The sequence below is a fragment of the Zootoca vivipara genome, chromosome 13 (assembly GCF_965207765.1).
Source record: "Zootoca vivipara chromosome 13, rZooViv2.hap1.1, whole genome shotgun sequence".
Taxonomy (NCBI): Eukaryota; Metazoa; Chordata; class Lepidosauria; order Squamata; family Lacertidae; genus Zootoca; species Zootoca vivipara.
In genome coordinates, this window is record NC_142596.1 from 2,560,134 (window position 1) to 2,572,011 (window position 11,878).

An 11,878-nucleotide genomic window follows, 5' to 3' on the forward strand; every position below is an offset into this window, starting at 1 on the left:
GGTTATTTATACCCTTAGGTATCGGAACTTGGTGTGGCAAAGTTTTACTTTGGTGATGTTAGTGCAGGCATAGGCAAACTCAGCCCTCTAGATGTTTTGGGACTACAACTCCCATCATCCCTGACCACTGGTCCTGTTAGCTAGGGATGATGGGAGTTGTAGTCCCAAAACATCTGGAGGGCCGAGTTTGCCTATGCCTGGGTTAGTGAGTTCTTTTTGGATGTCAGGAGGGGTGTTTCCAACTTTGCAAAATTTACCTGTAGGCCCAACACCATTGCAAATGTGTTGAGTTCTCTGATTAGGGAGATTGCTGTGTTTATGGTGTCTGGTGTTGTGACCATTAGGTCATCTGCAAAGAGCCCTGGTTTATAGGTTCAATTTCACCCATGTTGTCAGTTTACACTTCACTGTACTGTGGAAGTAGCCAACGGTTTTAATAGCACAGGTCTTGCACTGAATTTGGGCAAACCATGTCTGTGTGAGTATAATTACATAATTTGGCCCAACATTAACAGTCTTCGTCTAACAGCCGACCAATTCTGTCTACTCCGTTTGCTTCTATACTCCTTCCCACTGGCAGCCCAGGTTCCCACTTGCCCTGGGCTTTGTATGCTTCTGAGAAGTCGGAAGGTTAATAAACATACCATAATATTTTGGCAGCTGAGCTAGTGACTTGTAAGGGTTCATTTCAAGGTACAGCTATCCACAAATTCTGTACCGCAGTCACCTCTGTGTTGTCACATGTCCCAATTACTCACGGCTGGCTTTGACTTTGCAAGCAGACAGCCGTGATTTGCAAGCAGACAGTCGTGATTCCCAAGCAATAAGAAGTAGATTGTGTTGCACTCCATCTCTGCCAACAGTAGGGGGACTTATCTGACATTACAGAGAACACACCCCATGCAAGTTTCACAGAGAACATTAAAATTTTAAGCATGCCAAGTTCCCCTCCCTTTTTTACCTGTTATTTCCTAACAAAAGGACACGGAGGGACCTTAGTGTAGTAAGGCCGCTGATTTCCTCTATCTGATTATCATACAGATCTAAGAAAACAAGATGCTGCAAATTAGAAATATTCTGGATCCGTGTTATACAGTTATGCTGGAAGCTCAGCAGACGAAGATGCTCTTCTCCTTCAATAATTGGGCAAACAGTCAGCTTTTGTCTAGGAGGGGGAAAGTTTTAAGAAATGTTTAGTACAGGTGACAACAAACATAGGGAATCACTTCTAATAGCAAACTCAAGCGAAGTGTCGGCATGACTGAAGCAGTGATGAAAAATGTATCAGCATCCTCAGGGGAAGGCCAAGGTTATAAAAACCACAAAAATATCAGGAAGTCAAAAAGATGGCAATGAGGACAGTGTAGCCATGAGTACCCATTAAAAGAGAAAACCAGAAAACCAGGGGGAAGCGGGGATGCAAAGGACCTGATTTCCCAAACAGGTAAACTCCTGTTCCGAGGGAACATTTTGCCCTCAAATATTCCATAGAACTTTATTCAAACTTCTGCTGTTGTTTAAATCCATGATTTTCCTATCGGCTTCCTCCATCCCTGCTTTATTCAACCTTTTGTTGTTATTTTAAACCATCACTCCCCCCCCCCTCGCTGTTTCTTCTTTCTCGCTCCCATGCCATGTTCACTGCTATTGTGCAACCGTCCTTCTCTTTTGTTTCCCTCCACCATGACTTCATGGAAATCCAGGATTGTGATGTGGCACTACAAATCCTCCTATGGGGGTTGTGCAGCCTTACATTTTTATGTACATAGGAATAAAACCGTTAAAGTTCTTAATACTAGCCACTGCTCATGATTTTCCCAGACAGACTAACAGTGCAATTCTATTCTAGTCAGAAATAAGTACCACTGAATTCAAATGGGGCTTACTCCCAGGTAAATGGGGTTATGACTGTGGCCTATGAGTATGTGTAATATGATATCATAATACAGTGGTACCTCTACTTACAAATAACTCTACTTACGAATGTTTCTACTTACGAATGGAGCTCTGTCCACCATCTTGGATGCGGTTTAGATAGGATTTTTTCTACTTACGAATTTTTAGATAGGGTTGCTTTGACTTACGAATTTTTACTCCCAATGCATTCCTATGAGATTCAACTTACAATTTTTTTTGACTTACAAATGTGCATTCGGAACGCATTAAATTCGTAAGTAGAGGTACCACTGTAACTCTTTCTATGTAAACATGTACAGTACATTACTGTGAAAGGCATCACCCACCAATTCTATTCTTACCTTTCAAGGGTCAGCCTGTCAGAATGCTGCATTTTCTCTTCTGCAGTTCGGTGCACTAGGGGAAAAGCAGTGTTCCCATAAGTGATATTATCTAATAGAAAAATAAACATTTAAATGAATTTAACTTTAAAAAAAACACTTATTACCATTTTACTGTCCAATGATGCACATACCTAACTAGCTCTAACAACAAACATGAGAGACTTGGTGCCAAGGTTGCAATGCCAGAGTTAAGGAAGGGGATGTGCTCCTTCTGCGCCAGCCTGAGGCAGTTTTGTTGGAAAGTGCTTGTAAGTGACATGGCAATATGGCACATAGAAGTAATGTATGTATATCCTAACTTCACATCTATGCTTATAGGGTCCAAATCAGCCATGACTATACAGGAAAGAGAAGTAAGGGTTATTGTGGAGACCTGATTTTTAATTATTGAAGTACAGCTGTACACAGTTGTCTTGTGTGTTTGATGTTTTGTGTCATCAAATGATAGCAGTACAATGCTGGTTCACATTATTATTATTATTATGGACTCCATAGCCTTCCCCAACATGTTTTGCACTATAGTTTCCATTATCCCTGGTCACAGGAGACACTGGCCGGGGCTAATGCAAGCATAGGCAAACTCAGCCCTCCCAATGTTTTGGGACTACAATTCCCATCATCCCTGACCACTAGTCCTCTTAGCTAGGGATGATGGGAGTTGTAGTCCCAACAAATCTGGAGGGCTAAGTTTGCCTATGCCTGGGCTAATGAGAGTTAGTGCCTTCTTAATGTTTCAGACTACAAGTTAGGGAAGGCTGGATTAAGAGTGTCTGACTGGGGAGCTGCAGGTTCAAATCCCTGCTCTGTCATGATTCTTACCAACCAATCACTATTTATCAGTCTAACCTGCATCATGGGATTGTTCTAAGGATAAAGCATGACTGGGGTGGGGAGATCCATGGAAGACTTAAATATATTACTTAAATATATTACTGATGAATATAAATATTATATGAACTGGAATAAACAAGCATTGGAAGATATGAGAAAGGTGGAAAGGAAGATGCAGTGCCCGTTATGTGAAGAGGAGCGAGGCACACAGCAGGGCTGAGATCTGTGCACAGATGCCCAATGCTTCATACCCAGCATGAAACCTGGCAATAATAATTTATTATTATTATCATTATCATTATTATTATTAATTAAATTTATCAGAAGATCCAAAGGTGGTAGGATACAACTAATAACTGTACAGTGGTACCTCGACTTACGAATGCTTCGACTTCCGAAGGTTTCGACTTACGAAGTCTGCATACCCGGAAGTATTTCCGCCACGTGCACAGTCTGCGCATGCGCAAAGTGCAAAATCGCGCTTTGCGCGTGCGCAAAATGGACGCTTTGACTTACAAAGGATTAGACATCCGAAGAGCGCCACAGAACGGATTGCCTTCGTAAGTCGAGGTACCACTGTACTTACTAGTTTCTGCCTCAGATAATGAAGGTAGTACACAGGTATCATGGCTAGTTACCAATGGCAGCCTTACCATCCATGTATTTGTCTAATCCCCCTTTAATGTGATCCAAGTTGGTCACCCTCACAACTTCTTGCGATAGCAAAATTCCTTCTGTCCAGCCTGAATTTACCACCATTCACCTTCACTGGATGCCCCTACTGGGTTCTAGTTCTATGAAACATAGAAAAATTCCTGTTTCTCCATAACGGCCACATCATGCTCACCTCTATCATGTCCTCCTTTACCTGTCTTTCAGCAGAAGGCTAATGTTTGGAGGCCTGCTTTATCCACCACACCAGTGCTCATCACTTACCTGAAATATTTGGACTAGCATTTTGACAGCCCTGTTGAAGTCTGTATTTTGAAGGGTTAGGAAAGGAGGAATCTCCAAATGTTGCCAGAGAGCCTGCACCATATTTCACCTCCATGCTGGGAATATCTGCAAAATTTGGTGCTACAGGGACATACAACTTTTTACAGCGTGATAAAGGACTTAATCTTCCATCGGCTGGGGGGGAAATATATATATATATATAAGGGTTATGACAGTGCTGCTCATCAAAATACAGAACTTGGGATGAAGTCCCTTTGAAATCAGCAGGTGTGCTATAATTTATCAGCTATACCTGAGAATTTCACAAACTATCATACTTGCTATGACCACAGTCTCCCTCCATGTGTTATAGACTCAACTTCTACATGCATAGGAGAGAGCCTACATGAGTAGAAGTTACCCCTCGAACTCATGGAAAGAAACAGAGACTGCAGTCAGGGGCAGAGCTGGAATGATCATCTCCTATCCCCCTCATCGAGCAGCAGATCATTATTATTATTATTACAGCTATTCACTGCTTACTACATCCAATGACTCAAAGTGGCATACATATATAAAAAGTATATACAAATACAAAAGCGTAACACAACATCAAAATAATAAAACACCAGTATTTCCTAGAACGTGCATGTCAAATGTGGATGACCTGTGACTTTGGAAGTCCATGCAAAAGTTTAAGAACCTGTTTGGACTGGGGCTCCCCAACACACCCCCACTAGGAGTGATAGCCACCCTTTTATGTGTTTGCTGCAGGCAACATCAATGCAACAGCAGTAAATTCACAGTAACTGTATCTGCCGTGTGGATCTCAAAGCTGTCCTAAACTAGAAAAAAGGTTTGCCTGCAGACAGCTTTGCTACCTATTTCAAGAAACAGTGAGAAATTGAATTACAAATAATGAAAATATGCTACAGCTGTAAAAACATTTATTCTTTTCATAGTTGGCATGCACTTTAAGAAAGAGGAGTCAGTCTCCCAATGTTACCTTGTTTTCCTGAATAGTTCTTTTCAAGATCATGCTGCAAGAATTTGTTATGAAGATACTGCTGCTCTTTGTGTAATCTGAACTCAAGCTGCAACAGAAATTATTACAACAAACCATTATACGTCAATGCAAACACATGAGAAAGTAAGAAAAACCTGGATAAGAAAAAAGTGGATCTGCATGTATTGGGACTGCAATGAGGCTGCAATGGAAATTTCATATAACAACCCAATGATACGTTAGTGTGGTTGGGAAATTCAGTCCAGGCACAAGAAACTGGAAGGGCCATAACTCAGTGGTAGAACTTTGCGTGCAAAATGCTCCAGGTTCAACCCAGGTAGGGGTGAAAAAGACCCCTGCATGAAATCCTGGAGAGCTGCCGCTGGTGGTCTATGCAGACAATATACCCAAGGACAATATAAATGGACCAATCTGTTTCAGTACAGTGGAACCTCGGTTTACGAACACCTCGGTTTACAAACTTTCAGTTTACGAACTATCCTAACTCGGAAGTTAGTAAACCGAGGTGCCCGAGGTCTACTGAACGTCCGATGCCTTCGGGGAGGCCGGGCCTTCGCTCCGATGCCTCCTGGAGGCCCGGAGCGAAGGCCCGGCCTCCCCAAAGGCATCGGAGCGAAGGCCAAACCTCCCCAAGACACCGACACCGGAGCGTCCGATACCTTCGGGGAGGCTGGGCCTTCGTTCCGATGCCTCCCAGATGCCTCCCAGAGGCCGGGGAGCGCTTCTGCGACTGGGCTGCAGCTACGGAAGTGCTCCCCGGCCTCCGGGCCTTCGCTCCGATGCCTCCCAGAGCAGTGTGTGGTGGGGGAAAGTGGAGGATACTCCGCTTCCCCCCACCGCCCGGCATTGCGGGGATGGGGCGAGGCTTCTCTAGCCTCGTCCGATCCTGGGCAGTGTGTGGGGAGGGAAAGCGGAGGATTTTCCGCTCCCCCCCCCCGCACCGCCCGACATTGCGGGGATGGGACGAGGCTGGAGAAGCCTCGTCCGATCCCGGGCAGTGTGTGGAGAGGGAAAGCGAGGATTCTCCGCTCCCCCCCCCCACCGCCCGACACTCTGGGGATTTGACGTCTAGAATGGATTAATCAACTTTCCATTACTTTCCCCTCACCACACATATAACCAACCTTGTATATGATGGAGAATACCAATGTATGTCAGTATCACATTTCATAATACCCTTGTGGGATTCCCTTGCCGTTTGGGACAGAGAAGTAGATGTACAGTAAATCTGCAATTTGCACTCACTTCACATGCACAATCACAATATTATCTGGGGGGAATAAATAAGCAACATAGAGTGGAGCTAACCCACCACTCCCCACCCTGCTCTTCCTTTATTTATTTCGACAGACACACATGTACACCCAGAGGATTTCTCTTGCTTTGGGGAGGTCATGGCAGAGCCCTGGGAAGCTCCCAGAGCCCTTGTACCTCCTTCCCAGAGGATGGGAAGCAAGGTGGCACCTCACCTACTGGGCTTTGGGAACGAGAAGCAAGGGTTCTGGGATGCTGCCAAAGCCCTTGTACCACCTTCCCAGAGCCCAGTAAGCAGCCCTCAATCTTGGGGTGGGGGGGCAGTTCCAGGGTTTCCTGAATTTGGGCAATTTTGCAAATCAGTAGCCAAGTGAAGTGCTGCTGGCTATTCTCACCAGAGTGATGTAGCGTGTGTTTTCAAGTCCTCGATCACCATTATTATTATTATTATTATTATTATTATTATATGCTGCCCATCTGACTGGACTGCCCCAGCCACTCAGGGTGACTCCCAACAAAATACTGTATATAAAACACAATAAAACATCAAACATTTGACCAGCCATTGTCAACCTGGAGCCCTCCAGATGTTTTGGACTGCAATGCTCATCAGCTCCAATCAGTACTGCCAGGAGACTCCGCCCACGTGCTGGAGGGAATGGCAGACAATACCACCAGCTCCACTCCAACAGTGTTTTTCGGTGGCTGCTTCGGGAGTATGCAACCTCCCCCACCCCTCCCGGGACGCTACGGGAGGGAGCCGCTGGCCCTGCGGGGGGGGCTGGGCTGAGCACCCGTTGGAGTCGGCACTCCTGGAAGCCACCCAACAGGCACACGGGTCCCATTACAAGTTTTGGGCGTGCCTCAGATGAAAGAGCGAAAATTTATTGCCTATGGACACAGCCCTGAGTAGCAGAGAGAACAATTTGAACTACGGCCATTGAGAGATAAGAGGGAACATCGCAGGAATGAAGATGGATTATCTGGAGAATCCGAGACGCCTTACAGGGAAGTGCAACACTTTTTGTTCTTTGCTTATATAATACTGTATATCAAATACCTTTCCTGGGCGGAACATCGGACTTGATCTAGGGCAGCAGGAAAATGGAAAGTATAAACTGTGTGGACATGAAAATATAAATAAATCTGAAAATGGAGGAATTATATATAATTTGACAATTTTGCAAAAACCTCCCCTAAAATCCTGGCCCTGGTTGAGATGCTTCAAGATTTGAGACTTTAAGGAGGATTTATTTTAACTGTGTCACAGTTTGTAATTAAGAGAAGATGGCGCTGGAATGGAATGCAGCTAAAGGCGGGGAAGAAGCCGATCGGTATTTCAAGAAGAGTGATAAGAATTGTCTGGCTGAATTTCTGCTGGTCAAGCTGCAATTCTATTTTCGGAGGAGCCATGGAGTGGAAAACACAATAAAACATCCTCAGCTCTAATCAGTACTGACAAATGTGCTGGGGCTGGTGATTGTTGTACAGTAGTCCAAAACATCTGGAGGACACTAGGTTGACAAAGGCTACATTATATCATATGCACAGTTGGGCAAGTGATCCCCTTTGTCCCTCTGTGAACATGGTCCCCTAACAGATGTGAAACCACACCTATGTGCAGAACATGGGAAATTTCATTGAAAGCATTGTACTGCTATCATTTGATGACACAAAACATCAAATACACAAGACAACTGTGTACAGCTGTATTTCAATAATAAAAAATCAGGTCTCACAGGTTTCGTTCTTTCTGCTGCTGATGTACTCTGGAGAACCAGCTGAAGCCCATAATTGTTGCCCTGGAAATTGAAAGTGGTATTATGAGCCATCAAACCTCGGAAATACACTTTCCCCAAAAGGTTTCCACAATTTTGGCCACTAGTGTTCATGTAATAGCAATAAATACAGATGAATGTGTACCAGTATTCATTATTACATTCTTCTGCATTATTATTATTATTCTATTTATATCCTGCCTTTTTCCCTAATAGGGATTCAAGGCAATAGGGATCTTTGCATCCATAGATATGTACAGTATAAGGATGAGAAAACGTTATATAGGTAGATGGATATTAAATACCGTATGTGAATTTAAAAGTGGTAAATACACAAATGCAGGTGACTGTGATAAGTCCTAGATGAAGGCGCGGGTTCTGCCTCTCCCTTTGTGTCTCTCTACATAACGGGCTTTGGAGGCGGCGGCGGAGGAAGCGCCATCCCGCCCAGCGGCGTCCCCTCGCCTCCGCCCCACCGCTTACCGAGACGGCGTGTCCCGGTCGAGCCCCGGCGACGGCCGGCCGGCATTTGCTGGGCACCATGGCAACGGGCTCCTCTTCCTCCTCCTCCTCCTCCTCCTCCCGCGGCGGCGGCGGCGGCGGCGGCACCCAAACCCCTCAGGGCGACGGACGCCTCCTCCCGCTCCCCTTCGGCCGGAAGCCGCCTGGCAGTCGTCATAGCAACCGCAGCGCTTCCGGACAAAGCACCGCCCCGCCCTCCCACTCCCTCCTTTCTCTCGAGGCTTCGAGGCGACCTTGCCGGGGGGGGGGGCTCTCGACTTTCCTGGACTTCAACTCCCATCAGGACTCAGCGCCGGCCGCGCTTTGTTGAGGCTGATGGGAGTTGGAGTCCAGCAGCAACCTGGAGGGCTACCCGCCGCCTTTAAAGAAATCGGCCTTCACGGGGACACTCTCAGTGGAAATACAGGGCTTTCTTTCGGTTTTGTAAAGGCGCCCCGAGAATCATACACTCGTAGAGTTGGAAGGGATCCCGGGGGTCATCTAGTCCAACCCCATGCAATGCAGGAATCCTGACATGTGTCAGTCTCCCATCTAATTCAAAAGCATGCTGCACCCTGCTTAGCTTGGAAAATATGCTAGCAGTTTTGTTGCCTGCTGCAAGAGGAGGAGGCCAATAAACCATAGCTGTCAAGTTCTCCCTTTTTTTAAAGGGAAAATCCCTTATGCTGAATAGGCTTCCTCGCAAGAAAAGGGAAAACTTGACAGCTATGCAGTAAACTTAATACATTGTTGTTGTTGGCATCCATCTGTCTCAGAAGATAAAGGAGGAGGGCACTTTCGGCAGTGAAGACAAACTGTTGGAAGGTTACAGCACCAGCTTTGGCTGTAGAGGAGCGACATACAGGAGAGACATGTTTTGTTGCAGCTCTGGCAGGTGAAGGTATCCACTTGTGCTGCTGCAGGTGCACCAGGGAATTTCTTCTCTCTACACTCCTCTCATTGGTCATTCCTCCTGTGGTCACTGCTGTGGATACACAACCTGTCTGGTCTCCAGGCGCTGCCAGGGATTCCCACATGACAGGGTTAATAATAATAATAACAATAATAATAATAATAATAATAATAATTTTTTATTTGTACCCCGCCCCTGCCCCAGTCAAAACCGGGCTCAGGACAGCTAACACCAATAAAATTACAAGACTTAAAAGAAAGAAAAACAATTAATTAAAATACAGGTTAAAATACAATTTAAAATTTTAAAATGCAGCCTCATTTTAAAGTAGCCCATAGAATCATAGAGTTGGAAGAGACCACAAGGGCCATCCAGTCCAACCGCCTGCCAAGCAGGAAACAGCATCAAAGCATTCCTGGCAGATGGCTGTCAAGCCTCCGCTTAAAGACCTCCAAAGAAGGAAACTCCACCACACTCCTTGGCAGCAAATTCCACTGTCGAACAGCTCTTACTGTCAGGAAGTTCTTCCTAATGTTTAGGTGGAATCTTCTTTCTTCTAGTTGGAATCCATTGCTCCATGTCCACTTCTCTGGAGCAGCAGAAAACAACCTTTCTCCCTCCTCTATATGACATCCTTTTATATATTTGAACATGGCTATCATTTCACCCCTTAACCTTCTCTTCTGCAGGCTAAACATACCCAGCTCCCTAAGCCGTTCCTCATAAGGCATCGTTTCCAGGCCTTTGACCATTTTGGTTGCCCTCTTCTGGACACATTCCAGCTTGTCAGTATCCTTCTTGAACTGTGGCGCCCAGAACTGGACACAGTACTCCAGGTGAGGTCTGACCAGAGCAGAATACAGTGGTACTATTACTTCCCTTGATCTAGCTGCTATACTCAATTGAGCCCAAATCAAAACCATAAGGGAGGAAACCATAGGGGTCAGACTGAGTCTAGCCCAAAGGCCAGGCGGAACAGCTCCGTCTTGCGGGCCCTGCGAAAAGATGTCAAATCCCGCAGGGCCCTGGTCTCCTGTGAGAGAGAGTTCCACCAAGTTGGGGCCAGTACAGAAAAAGCCCTGGCCCTAGTTGAGACCAGTCTAACCACCTTATGGCACGGGATCTCCAAAATGTTGTTATTTGTGTTATTTGCTGCCTGCCCTCTTGTCATGTTGGCAGACATCTTTGCCTGAAGCCATGACCAACCCAGCATAGATGTCTCTGAGAGAGAAGTGCAAGCATGCTGGGAATGTAAGCTTGGAACAGCACATCTTTGTTTGTAGTTCTGTCCGGCCATGTGATGCCCAGAATCTTTCTGATGTAGTGCATGTGGAAGAGGTCAAGGCATTTCTCCTGTGGGCAAATGTCAGGTGCAACCAGCTAAGTCATAAAGGGAGTGAGGCCCCTTAGAGGCGACATCTCCTGACCACCCTTTTAGCAACATTCACATGGAAGCTGGAGGTGTGGATTGTGTGAGGCACCTGCCTTGCTTCACCCCTATGGCAAGGGCTGGGGAACATGTGGCCTGCCAGATGTTGCTGGATTCCTACCGGTATTAGGCCCTAGCCCCCGCGGCCAATACTCAGGGATAGGGGAGATGGGCTTCAGCAACATCTGGAGAGGATGCCATTGCATTGTTTAAGGACATCAGAAGAATCTGCTGGATTTAGTTGAGATTCCTGCACTGCAGGAGTTTGGACTAGATGACCTTCGGAGTCCCTTCCAACTCTACAATTCTATTATTTAGTGCAGCATCCTCTTCTCCCAGTAGCTGACCAGGTGCCTGTGGGAAACCAACAAGGAGGACCTGAGCACAATAACTGCTCCCCCTCCTGTGGTTTCCAGCAAGGAGTATTCAGAAGCATTGCTTCCTTCAATTGTGGAGGCAGAGCACAGCCATCGCTGCTACCAACCATGGATAGCCCTCTCCTCCATGAATTTGTCCAGGCCTTTCCAAGTTGGTGACCATCACTGCCTGAATCTTTCAACATTCAACTTAATTGGAAGTCCACAAGTTGTAGGTAAAGGTAAATAACCCCTGGGCAGTTAAGTCTAGTCAAATTCAACTATGTGGTACAGCACTCATCTCAGGCGTTTGTCTGCAGACAGCTTTCCAAGTCATCAAAACCATCGAGCCTCTTGAGCTTGATGATCCTAAGGTCAGCAATGGAATTTGCCTTTCTCACAGCTGCTGCACACTAGGTCAACATCTTCAGATGTCCACTATGACCCCAAGGGCTCATTCCTGCCAGTTCAGATCCTATGAGCATTTATATGAAATTGAGGGGGGTTGTCCCAAAATGTTATCTCTTGACACTGGTTTAGATTTAATCACATC

The 11,878-nt window shown here is 45.8% G+C and overlaps 1 protein-coding gene across 14 annotated transcripts in view; it reads right to left on the reverse strand.

Moving 5' to 3' along the window:
* Positions 1 to 8,800, reverse strand: part of LRRC49 (leucine rich repeat containing 49) — a 57,473-nt gene extending 48,673 nt beyond the window's left edge. For 2 of the 14 annotated variants that reach the window (XM_088657010.1, XM_088657007.1), the window contains exons 1-6: positions 8,610 to 8,800; positions 8,088 to 8,150; positions 5,074 to 5,161; positions 4,068 to 4,208; positions 2,259 to 2,313; positions 962 to 1,165 (exon numbers count right to left, since the gene is read on the reverse strand). In XM_088657010.1, the coding sequence (XP_088513136.1) occupies positions 962 to 1,165; positions 2,259 to 2,313; positions 4,068 to 4,208; positions 5,074 to 5,161; positions 8,088 to 8,150; positions 8,610 to 8,669 (611 nt within the window). In that variant the 5' untranslated portion in view covers positions 8,670 to 8,800. Of the gene's footprint in view, positions 1 to 961; positions 1,166 to 2,258; positions 2,350 to 4,067; positions 4,263 to 5,073; positions 5,162 to 8,087; positions 8,151 to 8,609 lie in introns of all 14 variants that reach the window. The other 12 variants (XM_088657009.1, XM_060282920.2, XM_088657008.1 and 9 more) reach the window with 6 other exon arrangements.
* Positions 8,801 to 11,878: the final 3,078 nt, after the last annotated feature.